Source organism: Melospiza melodia, chromosome 12, assembly GCF_035770615.1.
Source record: "Melospiza melodia melodia isolate bMelMel2 chromosome 12, bMelMel2.pri, whole genome shotgun sequence".
Lineage (NCBI taxonomy): Eukaryota > Metazoa > Chordata > Aves > Passeriformes > Passerellidae > Melospiza > Melospiza melodia.
This window is the reverse complement of record NC_086205.1, coordinates 14,020,093-14,048,051: the sequence shown is the minus strand read 5'-3', so window position 1 is coordinate 14,048,051 and position 27,959 is coordinate 14,020,093. Positions and strand designations below refer to the sequence as shown.

The window sequence follows — 27,959 nt, the reverse complement described above, 5'->3', positions numbered from 1 at the left end:
TAAGATAAACCTGGATGAATAAGAAGTAAAACAAGCTGAGATATTTGATTATTAGACTGGTCATGGCCTGTTCTGAGTTCACTTACTGTGGTGTAAGTACAGAACAATTTCATGAGGCTCAGGTCAGGATTAAGAGCAACTCTCTTATAAGGAGATAAAAGCTCATTTCAGTAAGATACCTTTTCATCCAAACAAAATGCCTCCAGCCTCATTTGGCTGCTGGGTGTACAGACTAGCCATGCAAATTTATCAACAGTATCAGTTTCATGCAGTTTCCTTTGCATGCATCATTCAGGAGGATCTCAAACTGCCTGTGCTTTGTGTTGTTGCATTCAGAACTCCAAATAAAATATAGCAACAGAAACCTTACCTATGCCTATACCACTCACAGGCAAGTAATTTTGAAAAAGGGCTGTTGCACACTGAGTTCATGGAAAAAACTTTCATGAAATGTCCTGCCAAGCTAACCTCTTTACAGTCTAGCTACACCAACATTTTGGGCTGAATTTGACCAAATGGATTATCTCAGATCACATGTGACCCATTCTGCTTTGGTTAATAAGTTATTTTTTAAACATTTCTTCAAGTTTCACCTGCTTCCAGCACAGAGCTGTGAGTATTGTCATCAAGGGCAAATCTGAAATATGACATTCTCTGTGAAACTGAGAGAGAGAGGGACACTGAGGTGACACAAGTCAATAACACCAGCCCTGAAGAGCTGTGCACACAAGTTACTACATTCTTCAGCAAGTAACAGAACAGCAAAGGAGTTAATTTTTTTATTTCTGTAATACAGTGTGTCCAAGGCTCCCTACCTAATAGCAAACCATTTCCAGGCAAATACATAAACAAAGCTGCTTCCATGCAACAACCAGCTTTTCTTTAGGACTTGAGAACACCAGGAAAATCAGTATTAGAAAGAACAGAAACAAGATTTTTCTTACACATCTCTTGATAAGACACAACACTTCTGTTTTTTAGAACACAAGATCAGACTGTCTACAAAAACAATGCACCCCCTAATCTGAATCAAAATCATTCTACTTTTGACATAAGATTTATGTTTTCTGTGATGAAAATGTCAAGATTCAGTATCTTAACAATCTTCATCTTTTATGTAATTTAAATATATTACCTTTCCAATAAATTATGGAGTACAGAATCAAAGTATACAATACAAAATAATAAACCTGTGCCATAATACAGCAGCAAATTAAGGGACAAAACCAAAGTTTCCCACGTATTTTTTGTAACATGGTTGGATTCAAAAAAATCCAAGCCAAAGTAAAAGTCTGATACAGTGAATCCGTTGAAGTGGCACTTGCTCTCACTTTTATTATGGACAGCCTTTAGCTTGGTGAAAGTTCAATAACAGCATGTAGCTGGTATCCAAATTATGTCAGGAGAAGTACTGACATAAGGAAAATGGAAGTGTAGGAAGAACCTGAATACACTCTTACCATAAATCTTAATTACCTTTTATGCTATCTCAGCTTCTTTCATGGTTTTCATTCACGACAACACAAATATTTAGTCAATAAAAGGAACACAAAAGGGATAAGAACTTAATTTTTAACATAAACATACCAACTATCCACCAATACGACTGTTTCCACTAAAAAGTGTTTTCCGAATTCATTGTGAATAAAAGCAGCTTATGAAATAGAATAAACAGGAATTGAGTTACTGCAGTCTACAGTAGAAAAGGATGCTCCTGTTAGGTTGGTTCCAAGAAGTTTGAGCCTCTCACTTGGAAGGCAAACAGCTTGGAAACACAAGTTTAAATGCCTGGATGACATCAGAAGGTGTGCCACCAACCTAAAGCAGTTCAGCTCTGGAACATCCTATCAAGCCTCACAGCTGGCCTAAAGGAGATTAGTTACTGTGGCATAGAGGACATCCTGCTCAATTGCATTCCAACAGCTTCAACTGTACGGATTTTCAGAATCTCTAATAATCATCTCACAAATCAAGTAATGAAAAACTTTGGAAACAAATAAGTGTAATGCAATTGAAATCTCCTTCCAAGAGATTTCAATTGCATTGAAAGAGAGAGACAGAAGCAGTTCTTGTTTGGTGCTGCCATGGAAATACAAGTGCTAGTGTACACACTCAATGTCTCAGTTTCATAGTTCATAAAGCAGAATGTCATAGACACAATAATATTTTGATTTTGCAATAAGAAAGTACTGCATCCAGCAACAGTATCTACATGTTGTTAATGACACACAGTTGCAACACAAGGACAGGAAACAACCGGCAAAAACAGTGTGAGAAGTGGGACTAGAGAATTCTCTTGGAGGATTCAAGATCACACAGCAGACCTTCCATTTGTTGAGCAAATCCTCTAACAAGTGTCTCCTGAAGCCTATTGGAAAATGGACATTTGTAGAAACCACTAGGTTTGTAGTACATGTGACCTTTGTGGGTGTGGTTCTAACCTTCCTAATGTAATCATTTTACTGTTGCTTTGCTCCTACCTTATTGTCCAGAGTCTAGAAAATTTTTTACCTTTTACTGACACAGTTAAAACTAGTCCTTACAAAGGAAATTCACAAGTCCTGGTATAAAACTTGCTGCCCATTTCTGCTGTGTGGCTTACGCTTGAGAGATCCATTTTCATCTCTGTGTTTCTGATATATAACTATATATAGCCTACTTCTATTTGTCATTAAAGTCACCTGTATTTTCAATTAAAAACTTCATTTTTGTTAGTCATTAACAGGTTTTTCTTAGCTCAAGAACACTACTTAAACTGCCCACTATAACCCAAAAAATAATGCTAACAAAAGTGAAGCAACCTCACCACCTCATCTCTTTATCCAAGAATCTGAAGTTGGAGTTTTAAATTACACATTTAAAGGCATCGTTCTGAAAGCAAAACTCCTGCTTTTCCATTTCACACATGGCAATGTATTTAAACAATTCATGACTCCAGAAATACGTTCAAATTAATTAGCAAGGAAGTAACAGAATTAAGTTGGATTGGTACAAGAAACTTCTTTACCTGTGTAAACAGCAAAATGTTTACAATGGTCCAAGACGCATTTGACTGAGCCTTGAACAGAAAATTCAATCAATATAATGTATTGGTTCATTTATCTGACAAAGTCTTATCTCTTCTCACCATCAATATAATTTAACTTCTCCAATTTGTTACTCTCCAAGTATCAGTTTGTTATACTGAAACCTATGTCCCATGCTGACTCATCATTTGGCTTCCCTCACAGAAGTGCTAGACCCTCCTTCCTGGGGAACTTGTTCAAGCTCCTATCAAGCACCTTTCCACTCCTCCTGTTCCAAAGGCTTCCCTTGCCTCACAAACCTTGTCCCCATATCTTTGTATCTTTGCTCGTGCATCACTTCTGCATGCATCCACAGTGACCAGGAAAATGCCCTCTCTCTGGAGGGCCACAGGTGGCAAGGATCAGGCTTTCCAATTAACACTGGAAGCTTCTACCTCAGATGCTGAGACCAAAAGCAAGGAAAAAATACAGGCTGAACCAAAACTACAGCAGCCAAACAAAGGAATTGTGGCAAAACTAATTCCTACAAAGGTCAAAGCATCACAGCAATTTCAGCATGCAAATACATGTTAGAAGGAAAGAGCACCAATACATAGAGAAAATTTCATGAGTTTACTCATAAAACCTGTTTGATTACCAGTAACTGCTCTGAAGAACATAATTATTTTTTAAGTCCAAACCTGGTGCCTCTATGACATTCCATCAGAGCAAACTACACTAAAATATAAATGGAAAGGCTACACTACTAAAAGCAAGTTCATTCAGGAACTCCATCCTCAAGTCACTCTTTTGTGCCTAGGCTGACATTACATATCAAGTTTACAACACCAAAAGAGAGAGTTAAAAGACACACCAGCAAATGATACTTAATCTCTTTCTTTCTCTGTCTAGGTTTAGGTACATGCAGCTTTTGTTAGCATGCAACTACCATGACAAATATAAGCTGCATTATTTTTAAAGGACATTTCAGTTGGAAAACATCCTGAAATTCTTATTGAAATACCTGGATCAATAAAAACCTCATACTTAGAGCTCATGTGTTGACAGAACCCTCATTTGACAGTAGGGCTTTTTGGGTATCCCAGTCCTCTCAAATAAGATTCATAGGTCGAAGTTTATGCTTTAATTATTCTTTTAATAATAAACTTCCTTTATGCTAGTTAATTACTAAACAGAAAAGCTAATGAGAAGCAACAGTCAGGATTACAAAAATAACTTTTCCAAAAAACCCCTACACATTAGACCCAAAGCAACTAAAACCCACATGAAATATGGAATAACACCTGTCTTCAATTTTCAAATACTTCACATTATTATCAGATTAACTTTTTAAGCCCTGCTTTGCAGTAACTGGAAAGACTTGAAGTTTGTTTTAGAATTAAACAGATTCTTGTGTATTTTCTCAACTCCACAAACTGTGCCAAATTACAGCTAAGTTATGAGCTTCACAGTTTTTGAGACTTTGCTGGATTTTTCATTCTGTCTACTCCAATCAAAGTGTACTCACCTTCGCCTGTTTAATGTGTTACAATGTCACTGATCTTTTGCAAGGCTGTCAGTGTTTGTCCCAAGCCTCTGTTTCTTCCAGCTTCGGTGCCACTCTGGAGGCAAGACATATTGTATTCCCTATTTTTGCTGAGGAATAGGCTTTAGCCTTCTATGGCACTCATAACTTCATAAAAGGATCTTTTTCTTAAGCCAGCTAGAACATTATGAACCATTTTTCTCTTCTCTGAGCATGAAGATAACATTTAGTTACGAGGTAACTGGAAGAGCAGAACTATGAGCAATGAACAAACAGCCTGAGAGGCAGAGAGGAGGGAGGTGTTGAACAGCAAACTGAAACACTCCACAAAACTGCCTTCATCCTGCCCTGTGCCTGCTCCTTGGTAGCTGAAGGAGGAAACCTCAGCTTGCTACAAATAGTAAAACTCCAACAGAGACACGGGCTAACTCTGACTAATGAACTTAGTTTTAAGGTCACCCCAGAAGTTAATCACATGAATATCATTAAGAGTAACAATAGAAATGCATTCATTCTGCCCTTAGCAGTTGAATTTACAGCCACATATTCTCCACACTCTGGCTAATTGCAGGTAGTACTGAATAGATGTGTGGTGCCACAATATTTCCCAGTTTTCATGAATTGTCAGATGGCAGTATGGCCTTCTGACACCCACTAATGCCTCCTTCAGCTCCACATGGTTCAAAAGATTATTAGATTAGACTGATCAGCTACTATACTGCAAGCAAGCCAGGATTTTCTGTCATGGAAAATTCATAGGTTATTTTTGGGTTTCTTTTTTCATTGGTGCAGCTAGAGGGAAAAGGAGGGTCCTCCACAACACATGGCCAAAGCCACTGGCAGCATTTCAATGTGCAGAACCACAGATGCCCCAGTGCTACCTGTTTGCCAGCTCATGGCTTTAAGGAGCTATGTTTGCCCAAGTGCTGAGGATAAAAGAAGCACATTAATAAACCTGAGTAACTAAAGCTAAATAGAGTATTGTTCCCACCTTCTAAACTAGAAGACTATCTGGGGCACACAGGAAGCTCATTTGCTGGGGCTGTAGTTCTTAATAATTAGGCCAGAATAAAACATCTACAGTTGTCGTTGCCAACTGTCATTTTTAATCATGTTTTGTAGATGAAAAAGAACAAAATTCCTGAGCACATTATTTTGTAACTAAATTATTCAAAATCTCAGCCTTAGGATTCCTATGATTAGGAGATAACTTTATATTCTTTAATGAAAACTACTTCTGATGCTTTGGTGAAAACTTTGCCATCTTTTCTGCAAATATCAGAAATCAAAATTAAAAACAATAAACCTATCAAAATCTTCAGTTACAACAATTTATCTTTTTTGATAGTTTGAGCTTGCAACAGGAGCAGACATCCCTAAGCATTAAACCATACATTGCAATTATGCAACAAAGTAATGAGTTTGTTTAAAAAAAAGTTTAAACAAAAGATATATCCAGGCATTTCTACTAAAACAATGAAAATCTAACATTTTATTAATCTGTTGGAAAACAATGCATAAAAGCATTCATGATTTTTGTTAATTAGAGGTTTTGTTTCCTTTTTATAAGTATAATGAAAAAAATCATCTTACCAATCAATGTTAGGTTATAAAAACCTTTACAAAACAAAAAATAATAATTAAAAAATTATTTGTTGCTTTAAAATTAATTACCTGAAGTCCCATAAGGTAAAGTCCAATATAATTGTATCTATACAGTTATCTAGTATGTACTTGCTAAAAGGAACAATACCTACAACACAGAAAATACTGTAAGCTGTAAGCTGGATCACCTTTGTAATGAGCCTCTTTGCTGAAACACTGAGTATTCTTAAATATAATTATTTATGTGTATTCACATTTGTTTTGTGTTAGCCATTTTTAGATGTCCCACATTAAGTGACAATTGTTTACTCACAGCCTGCAGTGAGTGCCAGATTACAGACCAGAGCCTTTCCAAACTGACACTTTCAAGGGAAAATGTTAAATTTCTTACACCACTCTGCAGTCATAACACTTGCTCAGGCTTTGAGAGCAGATTTTCAATATTTGGCAAATGAAATCCAGAGCTAAAAAGTGACTCTTTGATGATAAGATGATCAACTGGGATCAACAGATAAATCAGTTTGTTGTTAAATCAGCTCTTTCACAAGGACAAAACGTCTTTGGAGGAGATCATACAAAATATGCATTTTATTTCACATAATACTTTAACGGATATGGCTTGGATTTTAAATTAGCTACAAATCTACACCAAAGGAATCATCCTACTCCTGCTGACCTTCATGAAACCTCAGTAACTCTGTCACATTGTTTACTGTCACTTTACATGATGGCAATTTATGAAAAATAACTCATATTTCTAAGTCTCCAAAATTAATGCTCTCGAACATTAAACACTACCCTATATTTAAATCCCTATTTTTAAGTATCTAAACATGACCCAGAAATATTCATTGTGCTGTTACTGTCACTCAGCAAGTCAGTACCATGCTTACCCCCCCAAGCTTTCCCCTATTGCTGGTCTGTCTCCTGCTGGGTGAGGAGTCCAGTGGGAAGCAGCACAACTCGTGACATTTTAATGAAGCACTTCTTAGGTGGCACACTGACTCTGGTCAATCACTCACCCAACATATGCTGATTTCCTTGGGGAGAGCTGATATCGAATAATCCCATTGAGTTTACGCCTCCATCTTCATTTACTTAGGAAAATGCAGAATGGCAGCTTAAAGAATAAACTATATGGCAGAAGGGTCTGTTCCACAGATTTACCACACAAAAAAATTCAAGAGGGAAAGCACAAAGAAATTTTGGAATGCAACCAAAATATGTGTTCCATTATTATAGCTAATTTCTACTTTCCCCAAGGCAGTCAGTCTATCAGACAGAGGCTCACTAACAAGCCCAGGGTGCCTGACCCAGTAGCTGTCTTCACACAGCACAAGGGCTGCCATGTCAGGGTACAAGCACCTTATGAAAACAAACACAACAGGAGTGCCAGAAGTGGGGATTTGCTCTGGCATGACAAAAAACAAGTCCTGTGCTGCTGCCAAGCTTCTCTTGGGAGCAGCTTTGGTAGGAGCTGACCAAAACACCTTGCCCGTGGTAAAGAGGCCAATCTCAGGTTTGAGTTTCAAGCAAAATGGTCAAAGATTCTGGAAATTTTAAGGAGTGCACACATTGGTTTTAATTACTTTTTAAATCTCTGGCAATAGCAGAATAATGGAATCTCTTTTGAGAAATCAAAGATATAGAAGTGTCAATAATTAAGATGAACAAGATAGCAGCTTTTAGAAGAATTTGTCCAATAGGGCTTGCACTAGTGAAGCAGTTACCTCCTATATGCAACATCAAGCAAGTGACAACTAACTCTTCTAAATAAGAGTAAATTTTTGGTATTATTTAAATGATAACTAACTCTCTTTTTTAAAAAAAAGAAATTTTTTATAAAAATCTAAATTTATGTGCTTCTAATACTTTGTAATTTGGGATGTGAAGAATATTCTGCCCCATACAATTAAATACACAGCCACAATTAAGTGGCTGATAAGAGTGATGATAAGTAAAATGAAATATATCTTTATATTCAGTTATTTCACATTGAATACATCATATTGCCTGAAAAGGGAGGAGGAAATCCTCACTAGCTTCAATTAAATATATCTTGATTCTATGAATCAAGCTTGGAAGGACTAGAGTAAAATAATCAGCCCAATGGAAAATTGTAACTTCATACTACTTCACACTGCCTTACCTTTAGGCTATGAAAGAAAGAATTTCATTTCTCTTTGTTATAAGGTGATAAATTAGTGCAAAGAGAAGCAGTGGGGCATGTACAAACACAATGGGAGGAGATGTGGAGTTAGAAGGAGAGCTTGATAAATCAGCAAGACAAAAACATTCCAAACTATAAAATTCTGGAAAAGAAAAGCTATCAGAACACCTGGTTTGAAAGAAACAAGTGGGTCCTGAATCTTCAACAGAAACAAACTCTTGAAATTGCATTCAAATAAATATAATCTTGCTGAGAAGATATGACACAGTATTTCAGCTTTTCTGCATGTCAGTGTTTTTAATCAGTCTATTCAAGCACCGATTATTAACAAGATGAAAGGATGAATACACTAATTGAACAAAAGTGGGAAATAGTAGATCCAGCTTTTTTTTTTTTCTCTCTAGTGACTATTATTATTAAGGAAACATCTGCCAAGAGAGCCCTGAAAGTGGGTTGATAATTCTTTTCCCGCCAAAAGCATGCATGGAGAAGCACACATTTTGCTCTATGCATAATTTATTTCTGAGGCTTAGCAGTACCAGTGTCTCTGATGAGCTATTGTGATGCAGTACCTTTATTCTCCTTGGACACCTGTATGTAAGAGCGGTAACCAAGTACACACCTCCACATAAAAACCTAGGTGTTCAGCAGGTTACATTTTGAAGTAGCAAAATAACCATGTAAATAATAAGGCTATGGCTAACACTTAGCATTCCCTGCATTTGATCAGATCAATCAAAGCTGATATAATGTAATTAGTATATTTTATCACAAATATTATACATCAGAAAATAGAGAAACCATCTCTACTGTTTCTGTTTCAAGCCCTTTTTGAAAGATTTAGCAACACCAATGATTAAAAACCTTAATAAAGAGAGCAGTAATGCAGAATGGGTTCTGTCAGTAACCTGAATTCCTGATCCATATTGATCTGACCAATATCAATTGCTATTTTCATTGTTAATATTGCTTTACAAATCACACCACCATCACCATTTGACTGTTTGCTCCTTGAATGCCAGGCTGAAAATGAACTAAGAAGGCAACACCTTCCACAGAAGCCTTCAAACCCAGGCTGCAGGTTGGACAATTGCAATTGCTCAGCTCAGTATCTTTTGCCAGAACTACATTTACAATTTATTGCTTCCTTATTCTCTGCCACAGTACAGTGGAGCCTTGTTCAGGGACAGTTGTTTGTTGGGATCAGATTCTGTTACTTGCTGGTAGTCCTGTCCTACATTTATTTAATCTGTTTATGTAGACCTGGTGACTTTTGGAGCTTTTATGGAAACAGTTATCATGGATGTGAAGTATTTCAGACACCATGATGAATGCTATAAAAGTCTTTTATTTAATTAATTACTGCAATAAAAAGATGGAACATTACACTGAGACTTCACATGAAGTCTTACATGTAAGATTATGCTTATAATTTTCACTTCAGGTATTTCCATACAGCAGGCTGTTAAGCTGATGTCTATTCTACTGACAAAACCCTCACAGAGCAGCAGAAGCTCTAAGTACTGGGAAAATACTCACCAAGGAACAAAGAAGTGATAATTAGTGCTCCACTGCATATAGATTTATTTGCTTTCCAAAAAAAGATGGAAAAAGGACAAAGAATATGAATTCCCCTTCTCCCTCCCCCATTGCACTGATTTTTATAGTAAGCAATACAATGGGGAAAGTGAACATTTAGCAGAACATTTATCAATATTCCCATGCATAAACTCTACTCCAGTTTTTATCAGTACTGAACACAGAATCAGGTGGAAAATTGTAGCTTTTAATAAGTCTCAGAAAACAACAACTTCCTTCTATGAAAACTGGAGCAATGGTAGCTGATACAGTTTTTCAGATTTTCATTGAAGAAATATTAGAATAAAAGAATCTACATAATTTCAACAGTTAGAATTTTCAAATGTAGTTTAAATGAAATTTTAAATGCACACTGCAAAATTTTCTCCTAGCATGACTAGTACAGAGTTTTAGACTTCACTAAGGGATGTTTAAGCATCACTGTGGCTACATGTTTTTTTAAAAGAGCAAATTCCAGATCTTGTAAATTTTTCTTTAGGAAAATAGATTCCAGGAATTTAAACTCTCATTCAAAAATTCTTGATGATATACACTGATACTGGTAGTAAATACATCTCTGAGTTTCCTCCACAGCTACTAGCCTCAAGAATAATACTCTTCTAGAAATACTGGAAAGCAAGAAACAAGTAAGAAAAAAATATAGGCAACTATTTTTAAAAGTAGCAGTTGCATATAAACAAAAAACAGTAATTGCTACTATACCAATAATAAAACTAGGTTCCAAAGGCATGTATATTCTAATATGCCATTTCTCCAAATTTCTAGATACTCTATTTTACATTATCAGTAGTATATTAGTAGGCTTGTTCATAGAAAAACATGAATAAGGGCTTGCAGGACTAGGACATGTCAGGACTATATTTAGAAGCCAAATAGATTTTGGTGTTATATGTTTTCTTTTTCCACTTTTTCCCCTTTTGTACCTGTTAGCTTTTGCTTAGCTGGAAGTACATAATCTGCTTTTAGGTTTCTGGCTCACCTCTTGTCCTTACCACCATTTACTGTTTCCATTTTTACTCTTTTGTTTAATCATCAGACGAACATTCAGGGTGACACATCATTTTAATCTGTGCCACTTCATTCCAGCCCAGTTGACTAAGCAACAGAGGCAGAGATAAAAGGCTTGAGTGCTGAAATCCACATTCTTGCAGTGCAGAGGAGCAGTGCCCTGTGTCCAAAGGTCAGGCACCTGCGTGACTGCACAGGGAAATGTGACTTGGAGCACTCACAGCCTCTTGGTGTTCCTGCAGATGAGGAGCCATAAGCACATCCTGACACTGAGTGAAGCTCCCTAGTCCAGCTCACAGGAGCCCCAGGCACCATCTCAGCTGCATTTCCCTTCAGCACCGCTATCAGCCTGTGAGGTCTCAGCTCCTGAAGGCACCGAGGAACACACACCTGCACTTCCATGCACTCCTTCTGTCTGCCCAAGGAACACACACCCGCACTTCCATGCACTCCTTCTGTCTGCCCAAGGAACACACACCTGCACTTCCACTCCTTCTGTCTGCCCAAGGAACACACACCTGCACTTCCATGCACTCCTTCTGTCTGCCCAAGGAACACACACCTGCACTTCCACTCCTTCTGTCTGCCCAAGGAACACACACCTGCACTTCCATGCACTCCTTCTGTCTGCCCAAGGAACACACACCTGCACTTACACTCCTTCTGTCTGCCCAAGGAACACACACCTGCACTTACACTCCTTCTGTCTGCCCAAGGAACACACACCTGCACTTACACTCCCTTCATCAGCCTGCAGGACAGCTGAGACTGAATGCAGTTCAGGGAACAGCTCACAGACATCCCCAGAGCACATGAGCTCCCAGAACAGTAATTATGCCTCAGGATTAAACAACAGGGGGAAAAAAAATACAATTAACATGCTCATGTCCTCTCAGACCTGCTGGTCCAATGCAAAGTCACTCAGTGCCTTACAATAAGTACAATGTCCTGCAGAGGCATGTGGTAAATAAATAATGAAAGCCAAGAAAGAGAGAGGCCTGAGTGTGGAAGAATCATGCAACTATATACAGTGAGAGGACTGCTTAAGTAGGGAGAAGAGCAGAAAAAAAATGAAAGATAAAAAAAAAGTAACAGCAGCTTTGGTAGAAATCTTGGTAGCGCTATATACACTGAATTTGACACTTAGCTGTACCTATCTGCATGAATTTCTTCCCCTGACCCGAGCTGGGCAAGCTGGGCTCTGCTCATCTCAGATTCCTTTCACCAACATGAATCAGCTGCATTGGAGGAGAAAAGTCTCCAGGCACACTATCTTCATTAGCAATAGCCACTCTCTTCAAATGCCTGGTAACTTGTCTGCTCCTCTCCTTGGGGCCAAGAGACAAAAGTGCAACACAATGACATGAGAAAGAAACAAGGAGATGCTTATCCTGTGCTTAAGAAAAGCAAGACATGAAGGCAGGTGTTTCGGGTGCTGCTTCCCTGGAGGGTCTATGAAACACTAGGGTGTGTGAGTGAGACTCCTTACATCTGCACAGCCCAGTGCAGTTGCTATGGGCACTCTCACGTGGAGTCTTCCAACACCAAGGCAGCTGGGGAAATATGATGGTATGGTGAGAAGTCAGTAGATGGGGCTTTGCAACTGGGAAGTAAAATTCCCAGCTGAAAAATGGGGAGCAGAAGATCTCTCTGCTGTTTTGTTAGAAGTACTTATCACAAAACAAAAGAAAGCCTGAGTTACATGCTCAGTAAATGCTCACAGAAACTGCACAAGAAATTTATGTAGCATTCTACCTGTGACAAATGAAAGCATTTCTACAATAACTATACTAATATGATCTCACTGTTAATTCCAGAGATTCCCTTGCAAAAGCACATTTTAAAATTAGGCATTTTATGTTTTGTCAGCAGAAACAATCACCCTATGATTCAGTATACTTAAGCTTATTTTTTAGGATAACAGAGTCCTCCTGAACTTCCTAACATACCAACAGTATCCTGTTCTCTCAGGGATGACACAGGAGTTTACATCAAACTGTCAAGCAGTACAGTTTAAACCTTCCTTAGTGTGACTGTCATTTCAGTCTTGCAAATTTACACTCAGAACATTGTTTTCACAATAATAGATAATTTAAATTGAAATAGTCTAGAAAATTTTGTGTTCAAAACAACACTGATAACAAAACCCAGATTTACTTGTTCTTTCTTAAGCATTAAAGTTCTACTTAACACACCACATATAGCTACATGGTTCCTGCTTTTTCTCTATGAATAGCTCCAGAAGGACTAACATCTTATTAAGGCAGCTGGTAGAAAACATTGCAATATATGCTGAAAAACAAAGACCAAACCCAGTTCCATAAAGTTTCTTAAAGTATTTTAGGTCCTTGCCAAGTTACCAGCCTTTAAAAGCTCAGCAGAATTTCATTGAAATGACAAACATGTATTTTGCAGGACAAAACCAACCATCTCTGAATGAAATATTAGCAATAGGTTCGCGAGAGCATTCATCTGAAATGGTTCAAGTAATTGAAAGACACGTGGGTTGTTTTACATGCAAGCGACACAGCCCTATCACAGTGGAAACAGGCATCAGAATTATCCTGCAAGAGGATTTTATTTCAACCCAGAAAGAATGCTAAGCGAAGTTCATAAACAAATAGCCGGAGCTCCTAATGACAAAAACAAAGCTCAGGGTGGAGTGTCCCCTCGCGTATTCTCTCTGCGGTTCGCACCTGCCCATGCCCCCCAGTTTTATCCTTTATTCCCCCGAACGCGCGGGACTCGCTGCCCGATTGGGGCCGCACGCTCCCGCTCAGCGCCGACCGCGTCCCTTCGGGGATCCCATCAACGCCTTCCGTACTTAGCACACGTAAACGTTTCGCAAAAGAAACATAACGTAAAGCAACATACGCTCAGAAAGTAACAACAATAACAGAACAGAAAGTCTGTATCTTACACACGCTGCGCACCGCTACCTGTGCGGAGGAGCGCCGAGCCCGCTCACCTGCCGAACGCGCCCTCCCGCCGGCTCCGCTCGCCGCTCGCCCCGGCCCCGCTCGCTCCGGACACGGCAGCACCCGAGAGGCGGCCCCCGGCCCCGCTCACTGCCCACCTGCCCGCGGCCCGTCCCGCAGCGCCGGCGCCCCGCCAGTCCCGCCGCCACCTGCTGCCGCGGGGCCGGCCCGGGCGGGCGGGGCGGTGCCGGGGGCGGGCCGGGCCGCTCGGGGCCGCTCTCGGCGGGGCTGTCCCACACCTGACTCCCAGGTGCGTCCCGCCTGCGCCGGGACGCGGCGGGCGGAGAGGGAGCTGCACCGGGCGCTCCCTTGGCGCCGAGGTTTCCTCCCTACCGCCCCTCCTCGCCCAAGCCACTCTCAACACTGTGGCGCTTCCTTTCGCCCATCCCCTGGAGCCCCCGCCCGTACTCCGCCAGGCGCCCGCGGCGGCCGGGTGGTCCCTCAGTGCTGCTGCCGGACCGGCCGAGGCTCGGCGGGGAGCGCTCGGCCCCTGCTGGGTGTTACCTGTCCGTGCAGCAGAGCCCCGCTGGGGCGGCGAGGTGTCCGCGGGAGCCATCAGGGACCGACCCGGAGCCGCCGCTCCGTGTACAGGGACGAAGCGGTTAAAGCCGCGCAGCGCCGGGGGAGGAGGTTTGGGCCGTGCCGGCCGCCGTCCCGCCGTGCCCGCCCCGCTCCGCGCCGCCCGATTCAAAGCGGCGCCATGGCGGAGCAGGGCCTGGGCATGGCCTCCATGATCCCCGCGCTGCGGGAGCTCGCCGGGTAGGACGGGCCCGGCGGCCGCCGTGCAGGGCGTGTGTGTGCGGGGCTGTGCTGCACTGGGGGAGGCGCGCCCGGCGTGTGCGGCGGGGAAGGGGAGAAGGAGGTGTGCGAGGTGTCCTGCGGCGGGGCCAGGCCGTCACCTCGGCCGGTCCCTTCTCCTCCCGCCGCCTGCCGGGGCCTGGCCCTCTCCCTGCCGGTGGCGCTGGCAGATCCTGACCGGAGCGGCCTGGGGGCCTCAGAGCCCCGGCCTGAGGCTGAGTGTGCTGTGAGCGCTCACTGAGAGCCCTGTGAGCTGGAATTGCCGGGCTCTGCAGTTTTAATGGCAGCACCAGCACTGGAGTTTGCACTGCAGTAGGCAGCGAGCGGGTATGGAGGTACAGTTGTGTACTGAAATTGTGACCCTACGAGCCCTGAGTGCTGAGGGACAGGCCGGTCACTAAAACAAGAAAATTGAAAAAGAACTCCCAACACCTCCCCCCTCACTCCCCCGCAAAACCTCTACACACCACCAAGAAATCAATTTGTATTTATTTTTGAAGAATTCTAGAAGAAAATCAGTGTCTAACATTAAGCTGTTGAGACAGACTTCCAAGTAATTATTTTGTACTTTAAAATTGGTAACATCAAAATATCATTCTTTTTAATTTTAGTGCTAGTCCAGAGGAATACAACACAGTTGTGCAGAAACCAAGACAAATACTGTGCCAGTTCATTGACAGAATTCTTACAGAGGTAGATGTTGGTAAGCATTACATTCCTATAATCTAAAACTGTCTGCTTTATACTTTTAAGTAATTCCTGTCAAAAATAAAAGTTAAGAACCTCTAAAGAAAGCTTTAGTTGAATACAATACCATTTATAACTTAGTTTTTAATAAAGCCAGTGATGAAGTATTTTCCATTGGGATGTGAAGTTCCCTTTGTGAATAAACCATACACACACATCCCCAAGGAAGGAGGGGTGGATGCTGCAGGGTTGTATGGATACAAATGCTCCCAACAGTGTAAAGCAGGAGTGCCATGGAATGTCACTGTTCATGAGTAACACAGCTTGCAATTCTTAATATTCACATATGTCTCAGAACTGAAATCTTGTCTGAATCTCAGATAGTTTCCTTCTTGTATTAACACTGGATAGGATCCCGGTGGGATCTGGATAAATCTGATAAGATTCAAATACCTGTTTCAATGGAGCAGCATCAGATATGTCTGGTGTTTTGTTAAACCTTCTGCTTTAGTGAGCTGAATTTGCCATTTAAAACCTTTCCTGTTCTGGAGGTTTGAAACAATTCTCAACATTGTTTCTCTAGCAAGACTGTAAACCTCGGGAAATGTTAAGTATTTGCTTTTCTTCACTCCACACACAGCCGGATAGAATTTTAACTGAATGCTAATGCATTTGGGATTAATAATATTTAATGAGTAATTTATACTTCATACAGTTTGGAGTCACAAAGAGGGCTTATAATATGCACTCAATTACCTTCATAGATTAGAAAATATACTCACAATAAATAATTTGAAAGGTTTAATACCATATCATAGTATTTTTTATATATGTTTTAAAAATATTCCTCATAAGGTGTGAACAAAATTTTTGAAGTGGTTTATTGCTATGCTGATTTGAATATTGTCTTATTTTTTTAAAGTTGCCTTGGAACTCATTAAGAAATCAGATTCACAGCCAAGTTCTGTGATGTTGCTTGATTTTATTCAACATATCATGAAATCTTCCCCACTTATGTTTGTAAATGTGGATGGAAATCAGGAGGAAACCAAATGCAGTTGCATTGGTGAGTTTGTTAAAAATGTTATGTTGAAGCTTGGTATTTTGAGGATTTAAATTTGCAGACAGTGGGATCATCCAAAAGAAGAGGAAGGTGAAAAAGGCAGATATGTAAGTTCATCATTATAAATTTATGAGTGAATATGATGATAGACTTTGAATATTGTGAATGGATTAACACTTGTGATAATGGAAATTTCTCAGGACAGACTTTGACATTTTCCATTACCATTGTATAGATACATTATTATATGGTGTGGATGAGATATGCTGTACCTGTACTCATTGCTTGAGGGTGTTTTTTAACAGAGCAAAATGTCTGGAAATACCACTGTAAAATGTGTGTCCTCCATTCCCAACCCCCATATTCTGCCCCCTCTTCTCCTCTTTTTTTAATGGGATTTGCTGAGTAAATGTCCCAGTGAAGACTCTGTTTACTGAGCCTACAATTGTAGCATTTATCTCAAGGAGTTTAAATTTAGTGGTAAGCAATCTGCTCTTACGGAGGTCCTCAACTGGAGATTTTAATTTTTATCTTAATAATAAAAATTCTCTTTTATTGTCCTAGAATTTAGTAACTGGATCATAACAAGGCTTCTCCGTATTGCTGCAGCTCCAAACTGCAACACCTTGCACAAGAACATTTGTGATGTCATCTGCTCTTTACTTTTTCTGTTTAAAATGAAGAGTGGCTCCATTTTTGAAGCACTAACTGAAGACTTGCTACATCTTTTTCAAGACTTAATTATCTTGCATGAAAGAGATGCACAGAAGCATCTCTGGGGAGATGGGCTGGTCTGGCCAGTGACTGTACAGAGATTTTCCAGCAATATGAGTGACAAAGTGGGATATTTAAGGCTGGCCCCATTACAGCTGATGGGTATGCAAAATATAGAATATTTGGAAGTTGTATTAATGTCTATTCTGACAAATATTGCTGCAGATATCTTTTTTGTAAGACAGGATATTATTCTTTGGGGGATAGGCTGCTCCCTGTTAGAATATGGCAGTCCAAAAGTTAAAACTTTGGCAATGAAGTTTATAGTGAAGTTAATTCATTTAGGAGGACCTCCAGAACAGCTAGCCAGTGTTTTCTTCTCAGTCTTTTTTGCAATTCTACAATCAACACTTGAAATGGATACTGAGGAATCAGAACTCTTTGGAGAACCACTCTTACTGTTGGTGAGGACATTGCTGCCTTTTGAAGCAGATTCTTACAAAACTATTGAACCTGTCTACTTGAATATGCTGCTAGAGAAGCTCTGCTCATGGTTTGAAGGGGATGTGTTTAGGTGCCTTCAGTGTGAAAAGCTGAAAACTGCTTTTTGCCACATGCTGCAGTATTTTCTGGAGTTTGTTCCAGCTGGCTATGAATCTGCCTTACAAATAAGAAAGGCCCGTATCAGTACCATATGTAGAATTTTTGTGAATGTGCTTGGAACTCAGGAAGAACAAAAGGTAGGTTTATTTTAAAAACTGAATTTATTGTGTGAATAGGTCATATACAAAATTCTATACCTATGCAAAGAAGAAAATCTAGGAAATGTAATCTTTAGTTGCATGTTTAGGTTGATACTCCTTTTTTCTCAATTGTTTCATGTGTTCGTACAGGTCAGGGTTCTTAAACCTGTTGGATGTAGCTGGACTGCTGTTTTTCACATTATTAAACTGCCCATAAGCTATGCAGGCACAACTGTCTGTCCGTAACCATAATATGAGATGGAAGTAAGGCCCAGAGTGCACTCATATGAGGGCAGCTTTGCAAGTAATGTGCAGCAGCTTGAGATGCTCTTACTTTCCAACCATTTGCTCTTAGTCATGCTTGTTAGGGACAGGTAGAAAAGCTTAAATTAAAATAGAGTCAATGGTTTAGGTTGGCAGGGACCTTTAAAGGCCATCTAGTCCAACTCCCTGCAATAAGCTTCAACTAGAGGAGGGTTCAGAGCCCCACCCAGCCTGACCTTGAGCGTTTCCAGGGATGGGACATCCACCACCTCTCCAGACAGCACGTGTCAGTGTGTCACCACCCTCCTAATAAAAAACTTCTTCCTGACAGTCAACCTAAATAAACCCTGTTTTAGTTAAGAAGCATAACAAGGTTGTTGATAATGAGTTATTGATATGCTGAGTGCCTCTGTTCCATCCTGCCTGTTTGTTAAACTTTGTGTGTCTGTGTCATGGCTTTGGTAGCAAGGTATTATGGCAGGAACTGGAAACCAGCTGAATAACCTGCATCCTGTCTGCTAGCACAACAGGAAACTGCATTGCTCATAAGAGCTTTCATCTTGTAATTAAGTTTTTTTAAAATGAAAGGTTTTAGGAACTTTTTTACCACAATATTTTGCAATTTAATATTTTAAGTCAGAAGCAATAATACCACAACTTAAGGCAGAGCATACATCATGGTACCTCTGTTGTTTGTCCATCCCAGTATCTGGTGAGTCCACTTTATACAGCATTAAAAACACAAACAGAAGAAATCTTTGAGGAGATCCAGCAGAACCAGCTGGAGAGCTCAGATACTGATGGGTGGAGCAGCAGCAGTGACGAAGTTCCAGAGAAAAGACGGCGACTGAGCCTACCCACAAAACATCCAAAGAAATCTCCTGCACCTTTAATGTATGGCACTTAGTAATTGCTTTTATAGTCATTTGCATATTGAATAATAATGACAACTTCTTGAGGCAGTTTCTTCTTAACAGATTGAAAGAGCTTCTGGGGAAAAAAATCCAAATTATATTTTGAGGGATCAAAATCTACTGGTGATTTTCAAGCCAAACTTTAGTAAAGAGGCTGTTTTGAATGGGTTCAATGAAAACTATTTTCATTTTTTCACACTGAAAACAAAGCTGAGAGCATACATAGTGTGACAGGATTGTGTGTGGCTGTGGTCTTACACTGGATGTACTTAAAGCAGGTCTAATTAAGTCAAGTTGTGCTCAGATGAACAAAACAAGTTCTCTCAGCCTCTACTTGTGCTGTGCTCCCTGATTATCTTGGACTTGTGCCAGCAGTTGACCTTTTTCTTGTCTTTGGGCACTCAGAATTGGCTTGGGCATGCTGCACTCCAGGTGTGGGCTTGTGATCAGCCTTCACTCTTTGTGTACAGCCCAGGGTGTAGTTGACTTTCTCTAAAACAAGGTCACACTGCTCTAATATTCCACTTTTCCACAAGCCTGCTGGCTTTTTCTCCATTTTCTCAAGTCATTTTCTCCAAAGCTGCTCGTTAATTAGCCAGCTCTCAGTCTGTTCTATTGCATCAGGGTTTTTTTGCCAGTTGCAGGACATTTCATACAGACCGTCACAAAGTTCTTGTCAGCCTAACTTTGTAGACAGTTGAAGTTGTGTGAAGAAGCAGCCACTTTACTCCACAGAGCTGCCTGTCTCCTTGTAGGAGGGAATCAAGTGCACAATTTGCCTGTCATAAATATATGCTGGCTGTTTCCAGTCACCTTCTTGTCCCTTATGCAGGTAGAAATGGGTTCAAGGAAAACTTTTTCCGTGATCTTCCTAGGGAGTGAGATTAGGCTGACAGGCCTATAGTTCCTTGGATTCTCTTTTTTTGCCTCTCTCAGTGATGGGTGTAACATTTGCCATTTTATGGTTGCCAAGACCTTCCAAGGACTGTAGAGTTAAATGTTTATAGCCTATCAGATAAGTCTGATATGAGTCATACTAAAATTCAGAGTTAGGATCTTTTCCTTCCTAAAAACACATTTAAGCTAAAGCTTCATTTGGTATTTTCCCAATCCTATATAAAATATGGATTAGCTCTGGTTTTGCTATGATTATTTATCTTTTCTGAAATAAAGTGTGTGTTGGAAAATAATTAATATGGTCAAATTACAGACTTAGCCCTGTAAACATGAAACTGAGGAGTGCTCTGTGGAATTCCATCACTAAGAAAGCAGCATCCTTAATATCTGTCCTTGAGGAAGAAGCTCTGCCAGGGGATGTTGTCCAGCCTGTGGAAGGGATCGCTGTGATTCTGCGATTGGCTGCTCTGTGCATCGTTCACTGCTCTCCCCCAGCAGATTCCACCAGGTAAAAGTACCAAGGGGAAACTGTGAGACCAACAGTTTCTGTAACTCTCGTTACAATTTGTGTAATTTAATGCTTGCCTGTATGTCAGGATCAATATTGGATGGGTCTCTACATTTTGAAGAAGTACATTTCCCATTTCCATACTAAGTTGGCTTACAAGCAGTTAATATTCAATGTTGTTTGTTGCATTTGTTGCATTGATGTGATTTCTGTTTTAACAGTAAAGAGCATGGAGTGTCTCATCCATGTAACTCTGATACGTGTAAGAATACTCCAAGCTCCTCAGATTCAATGGTGAATGTACAGTTCAAGTGGATTTCCTCTGATTTTACCACAAGAGTAGTGAAAGTCTGCAGAAACCTGTTAGAGGCTGCTGCACAGATTGTTAATCTAGAACAAGTGATTGACAGAATAGTTAAAATCTTTGATGCTTTGCTATATGCTCAAGGTAAGAAACCCTTTAAGATTGTCTTGTATTTTGTAAATTAGGAATTCATCTGACTGTATTAAGTATTTTGGTGAAGGTGCTGATGTTATTAATCTTGTGCTAGTATTCCAACTCTTTTACAAAAAAGATTAAGTAAAAAAAAAATCATCATTTTCTGTTTAGAGACCTTCATTTGCGTTGCTTTATGAACATCATTTACTTCTCTTTGGCTGTACTTGTATTGATTTTTATCTGATGAAGAGAGTACATGGGGATAGTGAAAATACATAAAAAAGGAAAAAACTTTAGCGGTTTTCTTTTAAAGGCACACAGAGGCAGCATAATTTGCTGTCATTTTTCCACTCAACAATTTCAAAGCCCGTGACCAGCTTCAGCAAACATGGCATGTGTGGTACCAAAAATATTGAGTACTTCCAGGTTTTTTAAAAGTAACTGCTAGGATTGAGGACAGACTCAGTTACCAAGACTAAAATGTTATTGTGAGTTCAGCTTACCAGACACCCCGAAGTCCAGCTGAAAATCTTTGCACAAATCCAGAGATACCAAAGTTATATTAATTCTGCTGCTCATGTGTTACATTCTGTCATCTGTTTAATGAGATTTTTAGGTTCCATGCCTAAAAAGTATGATAACATGGGGGAACAGTGATACTAATCTTTGTTGATAGAAAGAGTAATATTTTGTAACAAATTAAGAACATAAAATGTTTTATAAATGTTTTTTAAATGTTTGTTTTGCTGCTTCTTTCCCCTAGTGAAAATTCCACTGAGTGATCAGATTCTTGATGACTTATGTGGATTGCTGTCTCTGCCCTGGATTTACAGCCATCCTGATGATTCTTCTTTTAAGCCATCTATATGGGGGTTTGGTCCTCTAGTTTTGAGTCAAAAAACTGCACAGAGTTTCTGTAAGTATGTTAAAGTATATAAAGCCTAGTTCCACTTTGGAATGATTATTATTCTAAAGTAAAATTATTTTATTTGCCTTCTTATGATGAGTGATGGTATTAGAAATTTAGGTCAGGTAACTCTTTGCTTTCTTTTTTTTCTCTTTAGCACCCCAAACTCAGTCACACTGTGTGTTCCTTCTGACTGTCTTCCCAAAAAACATTCATCTGGACTGGAGAAAATCAGTTTATCACTGGGCATTACAAAGTCACCATGAAATAATTCGGGCTACTTGTGTTAAAGGATTCTCTCTCCTGCTTCAACCTGTGCAGTCCTGCAGCGTGATTCCCAGAGCTCTTTTGTATGTATTAATGCAGCTTTTCTGTCTTTGTGCAAGAAGAAAAGTGGGCATATAATAAATGGAGCATAAGCACAAAAATAAATGTTCATTTCAAATGAAATTCATTAGATCTTAGTTTCAGAAATCATGAGATATTAACAGGATAGGTGCACATGATGATGTCTGTGTGACAGAATAGTGCTCACTTAGTATGTCAGTATGCAAGTTCCTTTGCTAGCTGAAGACCCTCATTTAAATTAGGAGGGGAAGGGAGATATTTTTGTCAGTAAAATCCATTTTGTTTGTTTGTCCATATGTCTCTTCAAATCTTTGCAGCTTCTCTGCCCTTTTTATAGATGTCTTGGTGTCTTCTGTCCTTTTGTGTTAGTCTTCAGTTTCTTCTTTAGAGCATGCCAGCCTCACCATGCCCAGTGCTGCTGCAAACATTTAACAGAACGTGAGGGTGATCTGAAAAGGACAGAGATGATTTAGTGAGACAGATCCTTAAGCTGTCCTGATAGTACTGCCAGTGTAGTTAGAGAACTCAGACAATGTAGAAAAACAAACTTCTAGGTAAATGACCTATTAAAACAATTTCATTTTTGTTTCCATTTCAGAAATCAAATCAGAGATGAGTCTGAGCTAGTCAAGGAGGCCTGTGCTGCTATAGTTGGGAAGTTATCTTGTTGTCTTTCTGGTCCATTCCATGTACAACCTTCCTTAGCAGACTCTGCTGTTAAGGATGTTACTCATGATATTTTGTGTAGCAGCCTTACTGTGACTTCTGCTCATGGAAAAACCTCTTCTGTGCAAGCCTGTGTTTTCAAGCCCTTTTTCATTCTACTTGAGAGCAAAGCACCCAGTTCAGTAAAGCTAGGTATGTGGCTTTACCTTTAGTAACATTTTACACTTCCATCTGACGTACTAAGTCATTATATCTGTACCTTTCTCCATTCCTTTTATTCTGTGTTGGGTTTTTAATAGTTCTATTGATGATTGAAGTGTTGTGTTTCAATTGATATCACTGCTGATATTTAATGTTGCCAGTGATGTTCTTTTTAAGCTGCCTTGGCTTAAATTTGGTCTATGGCTATATCTAAAAGTGTAATACATGATAAAATCTGAATTTTAAATCTCTTCTCTGATTTCACAGTATTTATTCTTTTGGTTAAAAAAGTTAAGTGTGCTTTATGGTTTGTTTGCCTCACCTTTTTGTGCACTTCTGTAGATTTGGAAAAACTATTAAAAGCATGTTTTTCTTCCCTCCTCCAATCCAGCATTTATAGAAAACATACCTCATCTTTGCAAACACCTGGATTTTAATAATGATGAGTCCAGTGTGAAGACTCTTGTTGGGTCTTTATTAAATCTAATGGAAGATCCAGACAAAGATGTAAGAGTGGCTTTCAGTAACTGCATAAAGAACATACTAGAATCCTTAGACTCTGAAGAAGGATTCATAAAAGAGGTGAATTCATGTTTATTTTTGGGTTTTGTTCCTAACTTACTATGGGTTTTGTTTCACTAGTGTCAAACACTAACATTTATGTGCTTTTGTTCTCCTATGTGTCAGCTGTTTGTTTCAAGGATGAAAGAAGCCTACACAAATGCCAAAATGTCAAGAAATAATGAGCTTAAAGACACCTTGATTCTCACAACAGGAGATATTGGAAGGTATTTTGATAGTATCTTGAAAATTGCCAGGTTGTGTCAGTTTGTGATACAAAGTGCCCTTTCTTTAAGTGTAAGATTACTTATTTTGAAGTCACCCTTTTCCCAGTCCATTGCAACTGTACAGAGCTGTTGATTCCTGTGGAACATTTTCTCATTTTCTCATTTTCTTCTGCCCTGTCACAGGAACTACAGCTAAGCCATGCAGACACAAGCATGACTCATTTTGCATGATGGCAATTGCATGTTCTTAAGTAATTTTATTAATGCAACAATTCAGGTTTACTTTTTAATCCTTTTTCTTCTGCTTACTTTGTAAGGGCATCCAAAGGAGAATTGGTGCCATTTGCCCTCCTGCATTTGCTGCACTGTTTGTTGTCCAAGTCGCCTTCGGTGGCCGGAGCAGCGTACACAGAGATCCGGGCCCTGGCAGCAGCCAAGGCCATAAAGCTGCAGGCTTTCTTCAGTCAGTACAAGAAGCCAATCTGTCAGGTAAAAAGAGTGTGTGGTTTAGAAAGTGCATGCCTTTGGGTTCTTTGAATATATTTTGAAAATGGAATTCAAGGTCAAAATTGCAGTATTTCTCAAGATGAAATTTCATAGGACAAGAAAGAAATGATTTTAAGGAAAAGGCCCTACCAACATTCAGGAAGGAATGGGAAATCTTGGATTTTGTTGTGATCTCCCCTCAATAGTGTTGCTTCTCTGGTTTATTCCCTAGATGCTTCATTCTGAAACAGAGGCTCTTGCATTCTGTAGTACTATTGCTGCAAGACAGTGTGGTTTAAAATTGGAATTGAAGTCAGCATTGCACAGGCATAATTCTGTGCCATGATTGATTTAGGGTTTTTGTTCTATCCATTATCTAACGACAACAAGTTCTGTTTAAAAAGAAAATTGTCAAAGCAGACTTTTCTAACTTTGAATATTTTTTAGTAATGCAATATTTGAATCCAGAGTTCCAAAACTGAATATAATTAATAAGTTGATTATAATCCAGTTCTGTTGCAAAGTCATAATCATAGATCTATGTGCAATAAATGAGAGGGAAAAGTGATGCATGGAAAGACCAGTGAAACTTTTGTGTTTAGTTTTAGGGAGTGAACAAGGGGCAAATAATACTAAATACCTCTTTCTTCATGCTTAGTTTCTAGTGGAATCCCTGCACTCCAGCCAGATGGTGGTGTTGAGTGCTCCATGCCAGGGCAATGAGCTGCAGAAAGAAACAGCTGCTCACCAGAGAGAAATGGCTCTGGACATGTTATCTGAGATTGCCAGTGTATTTGATTTTCCAGATCTAAATCGCTTTCTCTCAGTAAGTTGGTCATTCCTTTTGGTATTTTGTGCTTGTGCTTGTGAAGTTCAATTTTAATCCACACTTTCTCTTGGGAATGCTGCAAGTGAGACAGCAAATGCAGAACAGTTTTATCAAGGGGGTAGAGGGATGAATACAGTGCCAATTCAAGTATGGTGGATAAGGAGCTAAAGTTTAAAATGCTCATTAAGCATATTAATGATTTAGTGCACTTGGAGGCATCCTTTGTAAGGTGTGATTTTTGCACGGTGTCAGCTTTCTTATTTCAAAAGATGAAAACTACCTTTTTTACTTCTTTTGGGGTTTTTTAAGATTCTTTTGTGGAGAATCTGGATTGACACAAAAAATGCTAGCTCAATTTTTGTTTACAAGTTTCTTAGTGTGGATTATATGAAGCAGCTCCTGAAGTAATTAGTTCTATCTGCATTTTTGCTAGGTATATGCATTTTATGAAAGTTTTTATCTGTTCATACCTGTGGTGATAATTACGACCAGACACGTGTTGTGGTACTGACCCAAATGGAACTTAGCCTAACCCTGGGGTTGTGGAGGGTTTGTTTGTTTGGTTCTTACATTAACTGTAGTTCTTCATTTACCAGCGGACCCTGCAAGTTTTGCTTCCTGACCTTGCAGCCAAGGCCAGTCCTGCAGCCTCCACACTTATCAGAACCATAGCAAAGCAACTGAATGTGAACAGAAGAGAGATTTTAATCAATAACTTCAAATACATCTTCTCTCATTTGGTCTGTTCCTGCACTAAGGATGAGCTGGAGCGGGCACTGCACTACCTCAAGGTAAATTGGCATTTGCTCTGCTACACCTGCAGATTAGGAGCAACAGCTGATGCATAGTGAGCTTTCTGCTGTATTTAAATTAAGGTATTGCAAAGCAGAGGTTGGGAAATTGCATATGCAGAAATTTTGTTTTTATTGTTTATAATCACTTCCATTAGCTCTGAGGAATGTTTCTAAGATATTTTATGAATTTAACAAATTCTAAAAGCTTGGTCTGTCTAACATTGAGCTGTTTGAAAGCTTTGACTTCTATAACAAACCAACCAGCCCACTGGCTCCTGTCTCTCAGTGCTCTAATTACATTGTGATGAAATGAAATGATATTTCTTTGTGTTGAGTGCAGAATGAGACTGAGATAGAGCTGGGCAGCTTGCTGAGGCAGGACTACCAGGGCCTGCATAACGAGTTGCTGCTGCGGATCGGGGAGCACTACCAGCAGGTCTTCAATGGTCTGTCCATACTGGCTTCATTTGCCTCCCAGGATGATCCCTATCAGGGACCTAGGGAAATAACCTCACCAGAACAAATGGTAAGGACATCAAAATTTTCATGCTCAGTTTTTTCAGTAATTTCTTTTTGGCCATTGTGAGAGTGTAGACAATTTGCCATTCTCTAAACAGCACTTACTTCAGGGGAAAAGTGGAAGAAAGGCTGAGATTTCCTATGAAGTGTTTTTGTAACAGAGAGATCCATACCAAGTATGCATAAAACCAAATCAAAACAAATAGTGCCTGAACAAACCAACAACACACATGTAAATCCTAACATCTTACAAAATAGCAAGACCCACAGCCTAATAGGGATGTCTGTCAATAACACTGATATTTCTGAAGTAGCTACGTAGTTGGGATTCTTCTCATATGTATTTCAGAATTTGCATTTCATACCTGCATTTTAATTTCTTAGGCTTTGAAATGTGTTAATTGTTTGGGGTTTTAACTTATTGTAATTATTTGGGGTTTTAACTTTTTTTTTTCCTCTCCATAGGCTGATTATCTGCAACCTAAATTGCTTGGTATCTTGGCTTTTTTTAACATGCAGTTACTGAGTTCCAGTGTTGGCATTGAGGATAAAAAAATGGTGTGTAAACTTAATTCTGAATATTAAAACAAAAATAAGCAAGCACTGTTATAATATTCCAGATTTACTTGTGTGATCATGCAACTGTCAAGGGAGTCTCAAATATACTAGGGTCCCAAAATGATTCCTTAAAACTGGTGGTCTCACTGAGGGTAGGACTTCTGTGTAAGCTTAAAAGTTCTTGATTTCTTTAATGTTCGGGTAGAAAATGATCAGATAATAATGGCAGATACATATTTCAGTCAGACATGGTGTATGCAAGGATCAATCAACCAGGAATTGTGGGGAGAAATCCAAGTGTATTATTTTTAGTGTGTGAAACAAACACCAGTGGGAGGATGAGGGAATGTGGGAGAAACTGGAATTACTGCATGGGGTTATATAAGGACACCAAAGGGTAAAGTAAAAAGATGGAAATCCAAGAGATTAGTTTTGGTTCCCACAGAACAGCTCCTTTAAGCTTTTCAGTAGAGTGCATTTAGAGAAATTAGAGCTCACAGCTTGAGACAAAGTGAAAATTCTACTGAAGCAGTGCTTCCAACCACAAGACTGGCCTTTTAGCCTCTTCACAGAGTGACTGTAGATGATTTCTACAGGAAGTTTTCAATGCTAGAATGTACATAACCTTTGCTTTGACAGACTGCATTTTCTCTGGTTTTTTTTTTGATTTTCAGATATTCATGTTAAAATGTTCTCATTTTCATAGCCCCTTTTCTGCATGCTTTCTGAATTTCCTAATTTGTACAGCACTTCTTTTGCTGCACCTGCTATTGTTTCTATCTTCTGTTTTTGTTCTTGGTGAGTTTCCCCTTGCATGACCTTTTCTCAAGCTCAGGTTTATTCTGTGTTACTGATCTGCCATGCTGGACATTTTACTACCTTGTTTGGTGTAGTGTTACTGTGACTGAAATATCTCCTGCATCTC

General features: G+C 39.6%; 2 protein-coding genes across 5 annotated transcripts in view; one reads left to right on the top strand and one right to left on the bottom strand.

Moving 5' to 3' along the window:
* PLS1 (plastin 1) overlaps window positions 1–14,436 on the bottom strand; it is a 41,316-nt gene extending 26,880 nt beyond the window's left edge. The window contains exon 1 of one of the 2 annotated variants that reach the window (XM_063166912.1): window positions 14,416–14,436. The gene's annotated coding sequence lies outside the window, so the exon portion shown is untranslated. Of the gene's footprint in view, window positions 1–13,901; window positions 13,957–14,415 lie in introns of those variants that run through there. The other variant, XM_063166910.1, reaches the window with a different exon arrangement.
* A 169-nt stretch (window positions 14,437–14,605) lies between these two features.
* ATR (ATR serine/threonine kinase) overlaps window positions 14,606–27,959 on the top strand; it is a 38,866-nt gene continuing 25,512 nt past the window's right edge. For 2 of the 3 annotated variants that reach the window (XM_063166908.1, XM_063166906.1), the window contains exons 1-17: window positions 14,606–14,670; window positions 15,321–15,412; window positions 16,319–16,462; window positions 17,024–17,913; window positions 18,887–19,074; window positions 20,305–20,499; window positions 20,721–20,947; window positions 21,702–21,854; window positions 22,003–22,195; window positions 22,792–23,051; window positions 23,452–23,642; window positions 23,748–23,848; window positions 24,166–24,337; window positions 24,993–25,160; window positions 25,760–25,954; window positions 26,298–26,483; window positions 26,942–27,034. In XM_063166908.1, coding sequence (XP_063022978.1) covers window positions 14,612–14,670; window positions 15,321–15,412; window positions 16,319–16,462; window positions 17,024–17,913; window positions 18,887–19,074; window positions 20,305–20,499; window positions 20,721–20,947; window positions 21,702–21,854; window positions 22,003–22,195; window positions 22,792–23,051; window positions 23,452–23,642; window positions 23,748–23,848; window positions 24,166–24,337; window positions 24,993–25,160; window positions 25,760–25,954; window positions 26,298–26,483; window positions 26,942–27,034 — 3,507 coding nt within the window. In that variant the 5' untranslated portion in view covers window positions 14,606–14,611. Of the gene's footprint in view, window positions 14,671–15,320; window positions 15,413–16,318; window positions 16,463–17,023; window positions 17,914–18,886; window positions 19,075–20,304; window positions 20,500–20,720; window positions 20,948–21,701; window positions 21,855–22,002; window positions 22,196–22,791; window positions 23,052–23,451; window positions 23,643–23,747; window positions 23,849–24,165; window positions 24,338–24,992; window positions 25,161–25,759; window positions 25,955–26,297; window positions 26,484–26,941; window positions 27,035–27,959 lie in introns of those variants that run through there. The other variant, XM_063166909.1, reaches the window with a different exon arrangement.